The 20,343-nt window shown below is 42.4% G+C and overlaps 1 protein-coding gene across 1 annotated transcript in view; it reads left to right on the top strand.

The window, feature by feature from the left end:
* The window catches only part of LOC124594941, a 223,996-nt gene that overhangs the window by 54,884 nt on the left and 148,769 nt on the right, over positions 1–20,343 (top strand). The window contains exons 5-6 of the mRNA XM_047133447.1: positions 3,902–3,925; positions 6,246–6,470. Coding sequence (XP_046989403.1) covers positions 3,902–3,925; positions 6,246–6,470 — 249 coding nt within the window. The remainder of the gene's footprint in view (positions 1–3,901; positions 3,926–6,245; positions 6,471–20,343) is intronic.

Raw genomic sequence — 20,343 nt, forward strand, 5'->3', positions numbered from 1 at the left:
AAAGTAATACCTGCTGAGATATAGACCAGTGATGTGCGACTGTATTCGTGATTTCCTGTCAGACAGGACACAGTTCGTAGTAATAGACGGAAAGGCATCGAGTAAAACAGAAGTAATATTCGGAAGTGTTTTAGGCTCTCTATTGTTCCTGATCTATATTAACGACATAGGAGACAACTTGAGTACCTCTCTTAGACTGTTTGCAAAAAAAAATGGCTTTGAGCACTATGGGACTTAATATCTTAGGTCATCAGTCCCCTAGAACTTAGAACTACTTAAACCTAACTAACCTAAGGACATCACACACATCCATGCCCGAGGCAGGATTCGAACCTGCGACCGTAGCAGTCCCGCGGTTCCGGACTGCAGTGCCTAGAACCGCTCGGCCAGACTGTTTGCAGATGATGCTGTCATTTACCGTCTTGTAAAGACATCAGATGACCAAAACGAATTGCAAAATGATTTAGATAAGACATCTGCATGGTGCGAAAAGTGGCAATTGACCCTGAGTAAAGAAAAGTGCAAAATTATTCACATGAGTACTAAAAGAAATCCGCTAAATTTCTTTTACGCGATAAGTCACACAAATCTGAAAGCTGTAAATTCAGCTAAATACTTGGGGATTACAATTACAAATAACCTAAATTGGAACGACCACATAGATAATATTGTCGGTAGAGCAAACCATAGACGGCTATTCATTGGCAGAACACTTAGAAGATGCAACAGGTCTACTAAAGAGACTGCTTAAGCCACGCTGTCCGCCCTATTACTGTGCGGTGTGGGATCGGCATTAAGTGGGACTGACGGATGACATAGAAAAACTTCAAACAAGGGCAGTTCGTTTTGTATTATCTCGAAATAGAGGAGATAGTGCCACAGACATGTTACGTGAATTGGAGCACCAATCATTAAAACAGAGGACTGTCTCGTTGCGACGGAGTCTTCTCATGAAATTTCAATCACCAGTTTTCTCCTCCGATTGCGAAAACATTCTAGTGGCACCCACCTACATAGGGAGAAATGATCATCATGAAAAAATAAGAGAAATCAGGGCTCACACAGAAAAATTTAAGTGCTCGTTTTTCCCGCACGCAGTTCGAGAGTGGCACTTTATTGTGAATAGCAGAGTAATCACGTAGATGTAGATGTGAAGTCCATTAGACTACTCTTCCAATTCTTCTCACGTGTCTGACACAATTACGATTTCGTGAGCGAACTTCTAAGTTTCACGCTGAGAATTGTTAGATAGTATGCTGTTTGATATTTTACGTTTGTACATATGCTTATTTCGGCTTTATTAGCTTCATCAGTACATCTGCAAACAGTCGCTTGTATATATATTTTACACACTATACATGGTAAACATTAATAAAACGGACAAACTGCAGGGACGGATTCCTGACTGGAAATGGAGGAAAAAAGGTCCTTTGAACATGTTTCTGGAAATGGATGGTGCGCTTGCAACGACACTAAATCGTCCGGGAACACAGTACAAAGCTGTAACGCATCCACGACAGATGTACAAAGTGGCCCCCCGGGGTATGCAATGCACGCGTTCACACGTAAGTAAAGAGGATTGATGACAAATTCCGTAATTGTGATGCTCTGGTGAAAAATCCATTGACAAAATCCTTCCTGTGGAGGGAAACCGCAGCTGATAACCCTTGTAGTAGTTGCAGGTGATAAGGATAGTAGCGGTTGTCATGCAGGATACACATAAAAGTACCTTTGCTTACATCATGTTAGGGGACCGCTGCCTTTAGCTTGCACTAGAGTTCGTCTCAATATCCCGTAGAGCTTCCAAATCTGGTGTACGCGCAATCCACCGCCTTCCTGTACATTCGTCTGTCCGAAAGGACCCAAAAAAGAGCTTGAAATGTTGTGTTATGTGCGTGATGTCTGTGAAGGTACTTTTTTTGGTATAGCCAAGCTGCCTCTCGATCGTTTCCACCTGCTTGTCCGTACTCAAACCCATCCCCGCTTGTTCCTGACAGGATGTCCGTTCATTCTGCTGCTCCGTACGCCACGTCAATCACGCATCCGGAAACGTACGAGGAACACACGCCAGATGGTCAGAGGAACTTTCATTCGCAGCGCCGTCTACCGTCGCAACGATCCATTTCAGGATACACGTTCATACAACCTTTTTTCCTCAATTTACAATCAATATGTCCGTACGTTTGTCGGTTTTACTAATGCTAAGCCTGAATAAAGATTATTTGTGTTGGATGCTGTACTAATGTCCTGACGTTGTAAACGGACGTATGTCAACTCTGAGTAAACTACTGCTGCTGTCCGTAGTTGTCGGCTGCAAAATTTTTTCAGTAACGTTTTAAAGTTGTTCGATGATTTGATGTTGCATGTGTATTACAATATATTTTTTATTATTATAACACTACTTGATATTCATGTTTTACAGCTAGTTGTATACTCAGAGATATTTTTGTTGTTGCGAGTCGTGTATTTATGAAACTGTTATGGACGCGTTTGTAATCTTTGGTGTTTTGGTTGCCCGTTATCCCTACATAAAATTTTAGTAATTTCTTTTAAACTGTGTATACTTGAAATCATTTTGTTCATTCACTATATCTTTGGGATAAGCCTTAATGTGCACGTATACTAAACAAAGCGATTTCAAGCGAACACAGTTTTTTTTTAATTATGAAATTTTTTCATCAATAACAGTTCCATAGACAACAACCCACAAAAAACCAATATCTCCGAGTAACAACTAGCTGTAAAACTTGCATTTCAAAGATAGCCAAAATAATAAAAAATGTATTATAATAAACGAGCAACACCAAATCATCGAACAACTTTAAAACGTTACTGGAAATATATTACAGCCGACAACTATGGACAGCAGTACTAGTATACTCAAAACTGACGTACGGTATGTCCATTTACAACGTCAGGACGTGAGTCAAACATCTAATGTGAAAAACCTTTATAAATTATATGTTATGTGAAATATTAATAAATGCGATTGTTTGCAGATGTACTGATGATAGCAATAAAGCAGAAATAAGGTAATATACAAAAATAAAATATCAAGCAGCATACTGTCTACTAATTCTCTACATAACGTCCTACTGTGACAGAATATATGCTCCAAGTCCCATAATACAGAAACTGCAAGTTTTGATTTCTTATCCCAGTACCCTTTTCTCGTTGTATTCATTTACTGCTTACCCAGAGTGCAGGTTACATCACTTCATTGATTCAGAACAATCACGTCTTACTCCCTTCGGAAGTACTACTTTGCTTTTATCTTCTTTTACTTTTATAACAGAAGGCTGGTTTCTGCACAAGTGCATATAACGTTCCGCTCTCTAATTTTATGCCTGATACTTTCAAAATATCAAAGAGTGTGATCGAATCAACATTATTATAAACGATAAGTCATTATTACCTAATGTGTTCCTACATTTCTCCAGAATCCAAACTGATCTCCCCCGGGGTTGGCTATTGTCGTTTTCCCCATTCTTCTGTGAGAATTAGTGTCGGTATTTGGCAACCATCACTTATTAAACTAATTCGGTAATATTCAGACATGTCAGCAGCTCCCTTCTTTGGAATAGATATTATTATCACATTCTTAATGAGGTCTGAGTATTTTTCTATATTCTAATACATGTAGCATATCAGGTGAAATAGCTAGACAAGAAAATTAAATTTACTGTCTCTTAGTTACATGGGTAACACGGGGGCTTCTTTCTAAGAAGCGTAGAACAATAGTCTCCCGCCAAAGTGTGAAGTGCTTGCTATCATCCGATTTCTTTATGTTGAGGGGTTCCACCCGATTTCATGCAGCCCACGTAACGTAACTGTCAAGCCTAACAGCAAAGTGCGGTAATGGCGCAGGAACTTTGAAACAGGATGCACAGATATTCATGAGGCGGGTAATCAGGGAAGGAAGCGAGTGTCAACCGACGATGTTGCACTGTGGGTGGATCAGGCGATTCGAGAAAATCGTCTATCATCGAACAACATAGATGGGCAATTCAAAACAAGTGAAGAGGAACTTTGTCATCAAGCATCGTCCTTCTTTGTCAAAGTTGTTACATGGCAGCTTTGTTCCAAAGCTGTCACATTCCATATTTGACGACATTATATCTTCATCCCCTTTTGGTCAGCGTAATCACGCTCTTACAGTGCATCGTAACTGGAGACAATATTCAGTACTACCAGTGACTGCCTAGCTAATAGCTTTTACCTTCACTTTCATTACAGGGAGGGTCGTTATTTTTCTGCAGAACTGAAAACTTCGAAGCTGGCTGGAAAGAGAAGTTTACTTTAAGGGACAGGGAGAAGCATCCTAAACATGTAACAGCTGAAGACTGACTCCCAGCTAAGGTAGCCAGGAACGGAATTCGATTCGCCCACCCCCACACCCTCGTTTGTGTCTATGTGTAAGCCTTCCTTTTTGATAGTTCCAGAATCATATCATGGAGTGTAAGAGGTTTCCTGACCTCAAACACCATAGCATCATTGTTTATTAACAACAAAATCCGCACGAGTAGAGGTTTGTTTAACCTTGTTACATAATTTTTACTGGACTCAACTCGCAATGTCTGCAGTATTGGCGGCGAGATTCCGGCTTTGGCAGAAACAGCCAAGTTTGCAGTGTTAAGATGCAGGATACTTGCTGCTGGAGGTCCGAAGATGGCAGATTCGTTGTAGTCGAGGGTTGCTGACATATAGTGGGATGTCTCCATCTCAGTACTGAGTACAGAGGACGAGCTGGACTCAGTGTCTCCAACCATTACTGACGCTACCTCTGCATTCACGCTGCATGTGCGTTGAAAGAATGGGCTGGTACTGCAATCACCGATCAGGAGCTAACTGCACAGTTCTAACGTTTTGCAGATAGCTATTTTCTTTCATTGTGCACACTGGTTACCTTACAGGTGTGTGTAGATACTTTTCCACGTTCTTTCTTTAATCACTAAACATTCTTGCAGTCACTTGCCACATCTGTGTATTACTCACATAATTGAGCCTTTAGCGATGTTACCCAGCCATGCCAAGATTAAGTTAGTCAACTATCATTCCTTGTCCATTTACTAAATGCTCATTTGCGTGGGCCAGTGGGTAATACAGATTTTGGTGCTTTACGATAATGAAGCTGATTGCTACAGTGACCTCTTGTTTCTGCAACGGCGATCCTTCCGCTAGTTAACATATTTGTTTGTCGTGCAGCACCAATATTTTCATGCTTAATTAGGCCATCCCTAGTAATTATCATTCAATAAGACATTTCCATTTGTGCAACACTATAATTTCCTAACAATATACTATTTTCCTTCATCGTGCACACTGATGACATTAGAGGTGTGTGTAGATACTTTTCCACGTTCTTTCTTTAATCACTAAACAGTCTTGCAGTCACTTGCCATATCTGTGTATTACTCTCACAATTGAGCCTTCAGCTGGGGCTCTTCCCCTCTCTGTAGGCCGGCAGCGGTGGCCGAGCGGTTCTAGGTGCTTCAGTCCAGAACCGCGCGACTGCTTTGGTCACAGGTTCGAATCCTGCCTCGGGCATGGATGTGTGTGCTGTCTTTAGGTTAGTTAGGTTTAAGTACTTTTATGGACGACTGATGACCTCAGATGTTAAGTCCCACAGTGCTTAGAGCCATTTTGAACCTTCTCTGTAGGTCACCAACGACTGGGCTGTGGCATCTCTGGGGTACGCTAAGCAGCATAACCGAAACCCCACAAGTCTGCTCTGCTGCACACTGCAGCTGCAACAAATAATTTGGAATTTATGATCGGAAGCTCTAAACCATCTACTGCACAGCCTGAGCTTGGCACCCTCCGATTTTCATCTTCATGCTCACATTAACGGGTTGCTACGAGGACAACATTTTGACAGACAACCGGCTGCAGACCAGCGTAGAGAATTGGCGGAAAGCATATGAAGCTACCTTCTATGACGAGGGAATTGTAAAGTTGGTACCATGCTACGACATATAAGTCAGATCGGCGACTATGTAGAGAAGAGTGCAGTTAAACGATGCAAAAAAACATTTCGGATTTTCACTGTGGTTTCTATTTCGGAAGAAAAAATAGTTCTTGTACTAAAGAAAAACACCTCCATTGTTATTAAATTTCAGACAAAGTGATATTTAGTTACTAATCAATGGCCAGTATCCAGAAATACTCATAAACGTGTCTTGTAAACTGAGAACTGTGGAAAATGTGATCGCTGCACGCTGCTGTGACGTGGCCGTGCCCGGCAGGTGTGGTCGGAGTGCGACGAGGTGCAGGACTACGTGACGGTGTACGACGGCTACACGACGCGCGACCCGGTGCTGCTGCGCTTCTGCGGGGGCGGCGAGCCGGTGCCCGAGGCGGTGAGCAGCGGGCCGGAGCTGCTGGTGCAGTTCTCCACCGCGCCCTACGGCACCTTCCTGCAGCAGCCGCCGCCGCCGCTGCCGCTGCACGGATTCCAGCTAGACGTGCAGGTAGGCCTCCCCTACCCTGTAGCCAGCACGTCCTCTGGCCACTTCACAAGCGCTCCTCCCCTCTGAACACAGAAAAGCCCAAGTACGTGTCTCGGAATTCCCACAGTCGCGAAGTTATCCACTTTCACGAGTCAACCCCGTTTGACATTACATTCAAGGACATGACAGTGCTGTTTGGGGACCTAGGGGTTAGGTCAACGATAAGGAAAAACCACAAACACAACACGTCACCACACCTAATACGTCGCAGGGAAACCATTGGCATTCAAAGCAGCTTCCAGTCATCTCGGAATGGAGATATACAGGTCCTATATGTTTTCCAAGGGATCTCATACCAGCGTTCCTGCAAAATAGTGGAAAGTTCAGTGAATGATGGTGGAGGTGGACAGCGATCAAGGACTCTTCTCTGCAAAGCAGGATATAAAGGCTCAATAATATTGAAATCTGGTGACTGTGGTAGCCAAGGAGATGCGACACTTCAGCATCATACGACGTAAATTGCGTGTCCTCCTGGGGACCGGCATCACCATTGGGGAGCAAATATTGTACAATGGGATGGATCTCACCAGCCAAAATGATCTCTAAATCCTTGACAATAATGCGACCTTGCGAAGTACTCGTCTGGCCCTAATTATTTTGCCCCCTTCGGACGTAGAAGCGGCCAGATGTTAGACTCATCCGACCAAATGACTTGCTTCCATTGTCACATAGCCCACATTTCATGGCTACAGTGCCTGTAGTGAACACTTGCACCGGTGATGAGTGATTTTGGAATTACATCTCGTTCAATAATTTCCTGCTTATGAAGATATCTTCATGTTGTTTTGATGTTGACGTGGTTCACAAGCACGACGTTCACTCCCGCAGTGACTTTTGCAGCTGTTTACAGTGACAACCATCTTGCAAGACCGTCCGTCACGACCACTCAACACATACTTTCGTTCGCGTTGTGACTTAACGGATGGCATCTTTCTGCTTTCCCTGTATGTGGTATAAATTTCGATATGGAGCTCCTTGAAATACCAAACACTTCTGCACCTTGTTTACGGAAGTAACCACCGTAAGAGCACCAACTATTTCTCCACTTTCGAATTCACTTAGTTCCAACATTCACTCACAGCTACACAGGATATGTTTTGACCACAGTTGATACTTGCAACGTATTTGACGACATTTCACAACTGCAGATTCAACAGGGCAACCTGCAGGCTTTGCCAGCATCTGGATTAATATTCAAGCATGTAATTTTCGCGACGTTTGCATATTTTGGCCCACCCTCCGTACTTGATACTTCACGTGGAACATGTACACTTCAGGCATGCATCACAACAGTTCTAAAATCACTCATCTTCTGTATTCTATACACTGACAGAAGAAAATCGCAACTCCAAAAAATAATTAACATAGAGAAACGAAATTCCTCGAATACATTCGTTTAGGTAACCTATTTAGTGATTAACATTGTAAGACCGCAGGTTAATGCAAGCGTGAGATAAGCCATTGCAAATCTGAATGCTGGTGCATTAATAACCGGAGTAGAATGTTTAATGCAAGCAGGTAAACGTGCATGCAATGTGTTATACAAGTTCCAGATCTCAATTTGTAGGGTTGAGTTCCATGCCAGTCTCACTTGGCCGGTCAACACAAGAATGGTTAATGCTGGTTGTGTATGACGCCGCAGTTGTCGTCCGACGATGCCCCACACATTCGCGGTTGGAGACAGATCGGGCGATGGAGCCGTCCAAGGCAACATGTTGACACTCTGTAGAACATGTTGGGTTACAATAGCGGAATTTGGGCGAGCGTTATCTTGTTGGGATGCACCCCCCTGGAATGCCGTTCATGATTGGCAGCGCAACAGTTTGAATTACCAAGATCCAGTGTGTCTAGCACAGCCATCACTGACATTGAGGCAGACCCTGATTTCAGCAGAAAACACAACACATCTTGTCTTCCTGTGAGCTCCCGCTTGACGCCAGTGACGTCACAAATGGTGGTGGTTTGAGGTCAGTGGAATGCACACTACAGAGCCTCAGGCTCAGAGCTGTCCTTGAAGTAACTGATCTGCAATAGTTCGTTGTACCATTCTGGCTCCAATTGCTTCTCAAATGCAGCTATTATGCGCCATAGCCATACGCCGAACATGATGATCTCCCTCTCGGTAGTATCACGTGGCCGTCCGGTGACCCATCTTCTTCGGTACATTGTCGGACCATCGCTACCAGCAATCATGCACAGTGGCTACATTCCTGCCAAGTCTTTCTTCAATATCGCAGAAAGAACATGCAATTTCTCGTAGCCCTACCACACGACATCGTTCAAATTCTAAGACATGTTAATAGTACCGTCTTTGTCTCTTTAAAGGCGTTCTTGACTAACAACTACTCACCACGTCCAATCCCAAAGATAACCAACGCTCACGACCGTTACATCGTTTACTTAAAGCAAATCTGATTTTCATCCTGGAAGTGGCGCTACTAGCGTATTCTATATGACTGCTTATATCCTTGGTGCTGCGATCTTATTTCCATCAGTGTAGCAAGCAACGCGGGATAGCTCCTCTGATGCAAATAGGATTGCTACCAAAAGAGCGTAAGAACTGGCTTGATAGCACTTGGCAATAAATTCAAAGAACAGAATGCCAAAAACAGCATGCCTTGACTGCCAAAACTTTTTTTTTATTAAGTACAAATACGGTCTTCTGAGTCGTTCCTCTCTTCTAGCCCTTGGAGCTTCAGTGACGTCGCGCCGAGTCCCACTCATGGTCGTGGCGAAATTTGCTCAATGTTTGCGAAGTGCGGCGCGGCACAGGAATTACACAACGGATTGCTTCGTAGATTAACTCGGAGACGTTTATTGCCGGATCTGGATTAATCTTCTGCGCAGTTTCACTGTTATATCTGTCTAAATAACTGTCGTCAGCCTCGAATTTCATCCTCGCTAGAGGGGAAGAGGGTTGCAGCGCGCTGCGAAAATCCCCCCTAGCACCGAGGCTTCCCCTGTAAGCGTTCTCAGCCCACCAACTAGAGACAAGCAAACACTGTCGTAATCCTCCCGAAGTCTGAAACAATGTTACTTTCCAAGTAGCTAGTGAACACCTGAGTGTGAGTTACCGCTTTCGTTCCCTGCCACTGACGACCCAGGCGACAACACTGCGACTTAAAACAGTCCCAAAACAGAAGTAATTGTAGTGCTCCTCAAATGAAAAACAAATTTTTTGGCAATGAATGTGCTTGTGGGTGACTGATCTTTGTAATACATGCTATTAATTAGCCATATACGTCACAACCTCCAGACAATAAACTCGATGTAACATGGACTCGTTTTAGTTGCTAGTGGCTCCTCCTCGGGATATGCGGTCTTGCTTCCTGTCTCGATGGTCGTCTATAAATGAGGCATTGCTGCAGTGAATCATCCTGAGCACGAGTGGATTCACCGATCATATCGTAAATGCATCGAGTCCATGGATGTTGACTTGCGAGGACTGGTTCTCTTTCAAAGGAATTTTAAAAATATGCTCTGGGAACCTGCCACATATCATCATGGCTGTACTTCAGTCTCACACAGTGACTTGATGACAAATGAGGAGTCGGTCGGAGTGGCCGTGCGGTTCTAGGCGCAATAGTCAGGAGCCGAGCAACCGCTACGGTCGCAGGTTCGAATCCTGCCTCGGGCATGGATGTGTTTGATGTCCTTAGGTTAGTTAGGTTTAATTAGTTCTAAGTTCTAGGCGACTGATGACCTCAGAAGTTAAGTCGCATAGTGCTCAGAGCCATTTGAACCATTTTTGAACAAATGAGGACCATAGACTCGAGTGTTTGGTCACCCCTACCTGGCTTGTGCCGACTTTATTCTCAATTTACGCGTCCGATCGTCTGTTTAGTCGTCTAAGGGCCAATTACCGTGTCGAACAGCCAGCTGATACTACCATACCATGCAACTGTTACAAGTCTCCATATATAATTCAAACGTCCCTAGTGCGTCCTTCACTTGACAAGGACACTGTACGACGCCATGTTATTAATCTGCCTGCGCAGGAGATCTCGCCCATACGTAAAGTCAGAGGTCACGATCACTGTGTAGCCTAGTTGTGCTCAGTGATGTCCATGGTGGAGGTGAAACTGTCAGTGAGGTCATTTCGATAATCCATTGATAGGATTACAACCAGCAACGAAGTACAGATTTTAAAAAATGTAGGTGTGCCATTCTACTTTCAAATCGCTTTGTAGTCTCACTTACTGTAGGATTGTAGCAGAAGTTCCAGAACACACCAAATTCTCTCTGAAAGATATGTAGACGTTCTATTTAGTTTTTGCTCATATCACAATTTGCCTGCTCATAACCGATCCTTCATTATCGTTATACCTTACAGGTGCCATTTGTCAGTCTCGAAAATACAAATCTTTCGGGACAATTGTAAATAATTACGCTGAAGAGTAACGGAGGGAAAAATTTGGAGCAGGACTTAATACAGACAAGGAAGACTGAGCGTATGAAGACGAGGGTGATTAATTTGGCTTTGTCGCTGTAGACCAGCCGTGCATTGTGAGCTGAGAACCCACAACTCCACCCATTATTTGGTTTAATCTTAGCTGGTCGTCTCGGACGATGGTCGATACTTTCATTTTGGCATGGTATCAAGTTGATTGTCTCACGGAGCTCTTATCTGGACCATCCTCAAATTTAAATTAATGTGTGGGGTTATAGATATTAACTACATCCCGACTAACACTGAAATATCGAAAAATAATAATATTACCAAAACATTTCCGGACTAAATATGTTTATCAAGAAAGCGTAGTACCTTTCTTGTTGACTGCAGTTTCTTTACCTCTTCAGAAGGAAAACTGTCATACTGAATGGTGGTCGTTATTATTTCCTATTTCCTTAACTTCATTGTCCACAGAAGACCACCTGAGCTAAACAAGCAAACATTGCTCAGCTAAGCTATTAGTAATCTTTTACAGATAAGTAAATTAAAGTCAAATTTTTTGTCAGTCTAGTTATCACTCTCGGTCATGTGCGCACGGTCGTCAAGGAAATGAAAAGTCTTACAGTTACTTCCTGATCGTTAACACCGGATTCTAGAACCAGAAAGCACTATTCATGTTAGCGAAGTGTAGGCTTTCAGGAAAGAGTAATTTCTCCGGAGATATCGAATCCCAAGAGGCACTCCAACTGCAGATTCCTGCCACTGTTGAAAGGCTTTTCAATTAATTTGTAAGACATTACCTTCTCTGTGACCGTTTAGATTCAATCTGCGCTCTAAAATATTCACTTCCGCAATTTCCGAGAACAATAGCAAGGCTATTTAGAGTAGCCGGGAAACAAAAAACGGAAAGGTTGTTTTGGTAGACGGAGATAGCAAAGAAAGATATGACGTGTATGGGTTGATTCAGCTTTCACCCTTTTTTCCTTTTTTCACACATATAAAATGCTCGTTCTACTTCGATAATAAGCGTACATTTCAGTCAAGAGGTACACCAGCCACACTCACACACGCATCAAACCTCGACTACAAATTTCCGTCTAGCGTCGTTAACACCACGTCATCATATCTCTCTCATTGCAAGTAGACGTAACCATTTACATGACGTATTACGCCGTGTTTCGGTAGTTTCTTATCTCCATTATTCAGCTTTGCAGCGCCGTTATTCTTCTGATATAATTGTTTCTGTCCCGTTACGCGCGGTACTGGCTGCTCGCAGTGAAGATACAAGTTCGAATCTATGAATAAATGCTTCAGCTTTTTGACAAGAACAAACAGTAAGTTCCATCGAAACAAGAATTTTGTAACAGCATCTGTAGTAGCTATTCCAAAATCCACAAGATTCTTTTACCAGAGTCTATATTCTGAAAGGTAATAGCCCGTTTCTAGAATCATTACCACCACTAACACTGCGATAGTGATCGTAAGCCATCCTATCGACATTCACGATTACGTTTTGAGTAATTAAGCTCTGTGTAATTTATAGTAATTATATAGAAACACATTGAAAAGTCATCTCTATCTCCATTTGTTACGACTTTGTACTTGATCAGTAATTAATATCTTTAATTAAATTGATCGCAACGGCCTATGCAGATGCTTTTGTAATCGACAGATGTGTACATGACTATATACTCTGAGGTAACAAAAGTCATGGTATAGTGACATGCACGTATAAAGATGGTGGCACTACCACATACACAAGATATACAAGGGCAGCGCATTAACGAAGGTGTCATTTGAGCTCAGGTGAGTGGTGTGAAAACGTTTCCGACGTGATTATGGCCGCGCCAGGGGAATTAACAGACTTTGAATGCGGAATGGTAATTCAAGCTACACGCATGGGACATTCCATTTCGGAAATCGTCAGGGAATTCAGCATTCCGAGATCCACAGCGTCAAGAGTGTGCCGAGATTACCAAATTTCAGGCATTATGACTCACTACGGAAAATGCAGTAGTCGACGGCTTTCACCTAGTGACCGAGAGCAGTGGCGGTTGCATGGAGTTGTCAGTGCTAACAGACAAGCAACACTGCGTAAATACGGCAGAAATCAATGAGGGACACACGATGAACGTATCCGTTAGGATACTGACGTTAACTAGGTATGGTTGCAGATGATCGACCCAAGTGCCTTTGCTGCAGTGCCTCTCCTGGGCTCGTTACCGTGTTGGTTGGACTCTACACCACGGGAAAATCGTGGCCAACTCAGAGAAGTCCCGATTTCAGTTGCAAGAGCCATGGATCCAAGTTGTCAACATGTTACTGCACTGCACTCTGCAAGCTTGTGGTGGCTCCATAATGGTGTGGGGCTGCGTTTACATGGAATTCACTGGGTCCTCTGGTCCAACTGAACCGATCATTGACTGAAAAGGATTATGTTGGCTACTTGAATCCCACTGGCAGCCATTCATAGATTTCACGTTCCCAAACAACGATGGAATTTTGTTACGGATGACAATTCGTCATACCACCGGGCCACAATAGTTCGTTATTTGCTCGTAGAATATTCTGAACAGTTCGAGCAAATGATTTGGCCACTCAGATCATGAATCTCATCGAGCATTTATGGGACATAATCTAGAGGTCAGAGAATCCTCCACCGGCAACACTTTCGCAATTATGGAAGGCTGTAGCGGCAGCATGACGCAGTATTTCTGCAGGGGACTTCCAGTAACATGTTGAATCCAAGCCACGTCTTACTGCTGCACTATGCTGTGAAAGAAGAGGTCCGACGTCATACGACTTTTTCCACCTCGGTGCACAGAAGTATGTGCGTGTTTCATAATTTTGCTATCCTGGTTAAATAAAATTAATCAAAATAACATTGTCCAAAACCATCTACTCAGATCCTCAACATATATTTGAAATATGAAGAAAAGATCAGCGGCATTATGTCGACTAAAGCAAAAATAATTTCTTGCATTCTCTTGTTTTTCACGCGCGATGCAAGCGAAATAAAGGCTGACCTCCCTTTACACTGTCTGGAGACTACCGCCACACTATAAGGGAATGCCTTACCTGTTGAACCAACATCTTTTGCCGCAGGTGATACTTGGTTGAAATAAATTCATAACAACATTTTTATTGCTTTTGTACTGCATCCTCACTCTATGATGTATAATTTCATGGCACCAAATGCATGAACTAGTGAAAAAAATCAGTAGTTTTACAGTAGGGAGAGGATTGATGATAACGATCACAGTTTATTATTTTCGGCGGCGAATTTTTTATCCCTTACTGTAGGATACATGAATAGGTTTAGACATGACCTTAGTTCGGTAGGATGTAAGGCATCGAGCATTTGAGATGAACTGTATCAGCCACTTTATTGTTGGTTACTGAAAGTACGTATAGTGCGTGATGTTCGTACATAAACAGTATGATCACCAAGTGACCTAACAGTGGTATCATCGGTGAATATTACCGTAACGTCCACGCTGTTGCTATCACTTTCATGGCGTCTTAACGCAGTTTTTTTTAAATAACTACTAGTGCAAATTAGCATTCGAAGAGTACTGCAGCAAGAACTGGTTTGGCATCATTAGGATCCAGCTTCTATACAAAGATGAACAACAGTGTACGCTTCATTCTGAACATACAGCGAGTAACTCACGAAAATAAGATTGTGAGACTATTATGTTGATAATTATTGTGTTGATAATTATTGCTTCACATTTGCCTAATCACAACTGAATGAAACAAATATTTTTTGCCAGGATAATTACAGCGTCATCTCGTGAAGAAACACGTGTGAGAAGATAAGGACACTTCGGATATTTTCCCACCATCAGTATTTGTATAGCGTGAGAACGGGGAAATTATTGAAACTCTTAATAATTTCAGGCTCTGATGGTCGAATTCACATCCTCTCAGGCAAAAATTCAAGGTAAAATGAGCATAAACGGTGGAAAGTGAAGTGGGGTGTGGCCCCCCAGTAATTAGGGATATCCACCTGCTTTCGCTGCCTCTAGAGGTAAGTATGGTGTGATGGCGTGTGTTCGTACCTACACTGCCCTAGTATTCAGCAGGTTTAGGGGCCGCCACGTGTGACATCTTGAAACCTGCCGTCGCTTCCCTGGTTCAAACTTTCGTCCACTGAACGTGACTGGGATATGATTAGTTGTAACCGATGTTTTTATTTTCTTCACTAATAACCGAGTAAAAAACCTAAATATCAATTACCCATAGCAGCAATACCAAAATTTTACATTTTTAAGTAAGACTGTTTTAGCAGTAGTTGCCGAACATCTGTTGTATTCCACCATTGAATTGCCTCAACCCTGCTCTGGAAACATTTTACGAAGTGATGTAGCAATCAAATACAATGCTTCATTTGCTTCAAAAAATTAAAGATTTGTCTGGCTTTCTATTAAATACGAAAAGAGGAAGGAAATTACGTTAACAATAATAAATTAGCAATAATTCAATCATAGAGCACAATACATATAGAAAGTAGCTGATCTTCTGCTTGTGTCTACATAGTGTGCGTTTATCTGATTATAGTCCTTCGATAACGGATAAATTGATACGAAAAAAAGTTTTATAACCACAGTTTTCACCCTTTAGCATTGACTATTCGTAATGCTCACATAATTTTTGAGCAGAGTTATATAAAACTGGTATCGATAACAGAGTACTGATGTTTTCTGTAGTATTCAATCACTTACCACTTTTCGAGACAAGCACCGAACGATGGACGGGTTAAGTTTTCTTTTTTTGCCTATTTATTATTTCATGACTAGAAGAGATACACGGTACCCTCCACCACGCACCGTAATGTGATCTGCGGAGTACATATAGAGATGTAGATCAATTAAATATTTTCATTCTGCGTACTTCGAAACTGAGAGGCTAAAAACGTTTCCATCTTTGTTCGATTTCTACGTTTTTTACAGAAAATAATTGGAAAAAAATCAGTTATTTCCGAAACCGATTACTTTGAGCGGATTTAATAGCCACGTTAAAATGGCGTGGAAAAAATCGATATAACCGAAAAATTATTGTTTCAGCGATAACCGCTATCCCTACTGCCACCCGGCTTGGTGTAAACCAGCGGTCCGGCCGGTCTTACACTCCTAATAAACACGTTTCCGTTTAAAACTAAGTCAGCGAACCGTAACTTTGCATTTAAACTGTGTATGTACTACTTATTACGAAAATATCCTGCTTTCAAGAAAAACAGGCAAACAATGTTCGTCTCCCACCTGATAACGTGGAATAGTGAATTGCTGTCGTAAGGATGCTGGCATTGTTGTTGTTGTGGTCTTCAGTCCTGAGACTGGTTTGATACAGCTCTCCACGCTACTCTATCCTGTGCAAGCTGCTTCGTCTCCCAGTACTTACTGCAACCTACATTCTTCTGAATCTGCTTAGTGTATTCATCTCTTGGTCTCCCTCTACGATTTTTACCCTCCATGCTGCCCTCCAATGCTAAATTTGTGATCCCTTGATGCCTCAGAACATGTCCTACCAACCGGTCCCTTCTTCTTGACAAGTTGTGCCACAAACTCCTCTTCTCCCCAATTCTATTCAATACCTCCTCATTAGTTATGTGATCTACCCATCTAATCTTCAGCATTCTTCCGTAGCACCACATTATGAAAGCTTCTATTCTCTTCTTGTCCAAACTAGTTAGCGTCCATGTTTCACTTCCATACATGGCTACACTCCATACAAATACTTTCAGAAACGACTTCCTGACACTTAAATACACACTCGATGTTAACAAATTTCTCTTCTTCAAAACGCTTTCCTTGCCATTGCCAGTCTACATTTTATATCCCCTCTACGTCGACCATCATCAGTTATTTTGTTCCTCAAATAGCAAAACTCATTTACTACTTTAAGTGTCTCATTTCCTAATCTAATTCCCTCAGCATCACCCGACTTAATTCGACTACATTCCATTATCCTCGTTTTGCTTTTATGATGTTCATCTTATATCCTCCTTTCAAGACACTGTCCATTCTGTTCAACTGCTCTTCCAAGTTCTTTGGTGTCTCTGACAGAATTACAATGTCATCGGCGAACCTCAAAGTTTTTATTTCTTCTCCATGGATTTTAATACCTACTCCGAATTTTTCTTTTGTTTCCTTTACTGCTTGCTCAATATACAGATTCAATAACATCGGGGACAGGCTACAACCCTGTCTCACTCCCTTCCCAACCACTGCTTCCCTTTCATGTCCCTCGACTCTTATAACTGCCACTGGTTTCTGTACAGATTGTAAATAGCCATTCGCTCCCTGTATTTTACCCCTGCCACCTTTAGAATTTGAAAGAGGGTATTCCAGGCAACATTGTCCAAAGCTTTCTCCAAGTCTACAAATGCTAGAAACGTAGGTTTGCCTTTCCGTAATCTTTCTTCTAAGATAAGTCGTAAGGTCAGTATTGCCTCACGTGTTCCAATATTTCTACGGAATCCAAACTGATCTTCCCCGAGGTTGGCTTCTACCAGTTTTTCTACTCGTCTGTAAAGAATTCGCGTTAGTATTTTGCAGCTGTGACTTATTAAACTGATAGTTTGGTAATTTTCACATCTGTAAACACCTGGTTTCTTTGGGATTGGAACTATTATATTCTTCTTGAAGTCTGAGGATATTGCGCCTGTCTCATACATCTTGCTCACAAGATGGTAGAGTTTTGTCATGACTGGCTCTCCCAAGGCCGTCAGTAGTTCTAATGGAATGTTGTCTACCCCCGGGTCCTTGTTTCGACTTAGGTCTTTCAGTGTTCTGTCAAATTCTTCACGCAGTATCGTATCTCCCATTTGGTCTTCTTCTACATCCTCTCCCCTTTCCAGAATATTGTCCTCAAGTACATCACCCTTATATAGACCCTCTATATACTCCTTCCACCTTTCTGCTTTCCCTTCTTTGCTTAGAACTGGGTTTCCATCTGAGCTCTTGATATTCATACAAGTGGTTCTCTTTTCTCAAAGGTCTCTTTAATTTTCCTGTAGGCAGTATCTATCCTACCCCTAGTGAGATAAGCCTCTATATCCTTACATTTGTCTTCTAGCCATCCCTGCTTAACCATATTGCACTTCCTGTCGATCTCATTTTTGAGACCTTTGTATTCCTTTTTGCCTGCTTCATTTACTGCATTTTTATATTTTCTCCTTTCTTCAATTAAATTCAATATTTCTTCTGTTACCGAAGGCATGCTGGCATAAGCTTTATTAAATGTAAAGGTAACGTGATTAGCTGGCAAAAACGTAAGGAGTGCGAGCTGGTCAGAACATAAGGCCAATCAGGAGAGACATTTGTAGTTCAGTACTTGCGACCAGCTGATGCAGACCTGCTTGTTACGACACACAGCTTGACGGACGCAGAATACATTTCTCTCCGGTACTTCACGACATTGGTAACAAGTTGGGTGTCAGCTGGCTTGCTCCAATTGCGTAGAACTGGGTTTCCATCCGAGCTTCGGCATAGTTAACTGAGAAAATGTATTGTAGATCTTTCTGTAATAGGGTAGATAAAAAAAATTCATTTAGAAACAACCTGTCAGATTAAAACTGTCTGACAGACAAGGACTCGAACCTGGAAAGTGTTCATCTCTCTTTCAAGCCCGTTCTTTATCTCTTCAAAAATGTTCCCTGTGGCTAGCTTCTCACGCTTATTCTACGCTGTGTTTTTCTACGAATAAAATAACCACGTTCCTCGGCGAAGCAAAAAGAAAAAGTCCTTTTCAAGGTTCAAACATGGTACCTCTTCCGAAACAAACAGTACTCTTTTTCCAAGGCAAATGAAACTGACCTTCTGAAGCAAGGAATAGCTTCTCACGCTTATTCTATGTTCTGTCATTCTACGAATAAAATAACCACGTTCCTCGTCGAAGCAAAAAGAAAAAGTCCTTTTCAAGGTTCAAATATGGTACCTCTTCCGAAACAAACAGTACTCTTTTTCCAAGGCAAATGAAACTGACCTTCTGAAGCAAGGAAGATTCTTCTTTTATAACAAAAAAAAATTCTCTTCTAAAGGCATATAATTATCCTCTTCTAAAACAAACATTGCTCCTTTCCTAAAACAAGGATTGTTATTCTTTTAAAATAATCGGGGCTTCTCTTTGTCTACAACAGATGGGTCTCCTTATTCAGATCAGTGTTTTCGTTCTAACACGAACAAGACACCTCTTCTATCACAAACAAGGCTCCTCTTCTAGATCAGTCAAAACTCACCCGTAAAATGACTGTTTTCCACTCTGAGTAAAAACAAACAAACTTCCATTCTAGAGTGAATCCTTCTTCTTCATGTAGAACAAAAAAAGCACGTGTACTAAAACAAAGAAGTTCTACTTTTCATACAAAAGCTGCCATTCTTCTAAACCAGACAAGAGTTCCTTCTGATTCAGGTATCCAAGCACAACTCGCGACCCGCCATCACACCTGTACGGGGTAGCTACAACAAATCTTTCGCTACTTGAGATGGCTGCCACGAAAAACCAGTGACCGTGACGATGAAGCTTTGTGGAAGCGTTTGTAAGGACATACGGAAGAGAAATAACGAGTAAAGCATTGAAAGTGACGTTTTAATTTCCACACGAGAAGGTAAAATTTGTTAACTGCGTATCATGTTTACATTCCAGGTTACAAATGTTGCTCAGTGTGACGACCATTTGCGTCCCTGACAGGCTGGATCCGCACTAGAGAGTGGTGTACTGCCGCCCGAAACGTCTCAGGTGGGATGTCGGCTACTTCCCTCGTTTTGATCGTCTTCAACCACCAACAACGAGTGTTAATCGTCCCGCTGATAAGCCCTGTCCTTCAGGTATACCCACAGCCAGAAATCACGCTGGTTCAAATCTGGTGATGTTGGTGGCCACGTGATTTGGAACGATCGGCCACTGATTCGGTTTTCCCAAATGTGTTACGGAATGACCTCACGAGCAGTGTGAGGCGGAGCTCCGTTGTGCATAAAAACAGTTGAATCCAAAGCGCTTCTCTCACGTAGAGCAGGGATCACATTTTGGAGAAGCAGATCACAGTAACGTGTGGGTTTACCGTGCCTACTCTTGACAACGAGCGAGGTAACGCAAGTTAGGACAGTGGACTTGCTTCCGAGAGGACGACTATTCAAATCCGCATCGGCCAACCAGATTTAGCTTTTCCGTGAATTCCCTAACTCGCTCCAGATAAATGCTGGGATGGTTCCTTTGAAAGAGCATGGCGATTTCCTTCCCCATTCTTGACTCAATCGCGGCTTGTGCTCCGTCGCTAATGAATTCGATGTCGACGGGACGTTAACACTCCCCCTCACCAACTTTCCATCCTTCCTTCCTTCATATCCGTGGCCCTTGGGGTCCGAGTTCCTCCTATGTCGCCATACCAGGACCGGCGTCTAATGGCAAGTCACGACATTAACACTAATAACAACGCAA

This window comes from Schistocerca americana, chromosome 1, assembly GCF_021461395.2.
Source record: "Schistocerca americana isolate TAMUIC-IGC-003095 chromosome 1, iqSchAmer2.1, whole genome shotgun sequence".
Classification (NCBI taxonomy): Eukaryota; Metazoa; Arthropoda; class Insecta; order Orthoptera; family Acrididae; genus Schistocerca; species Schistocerca americana.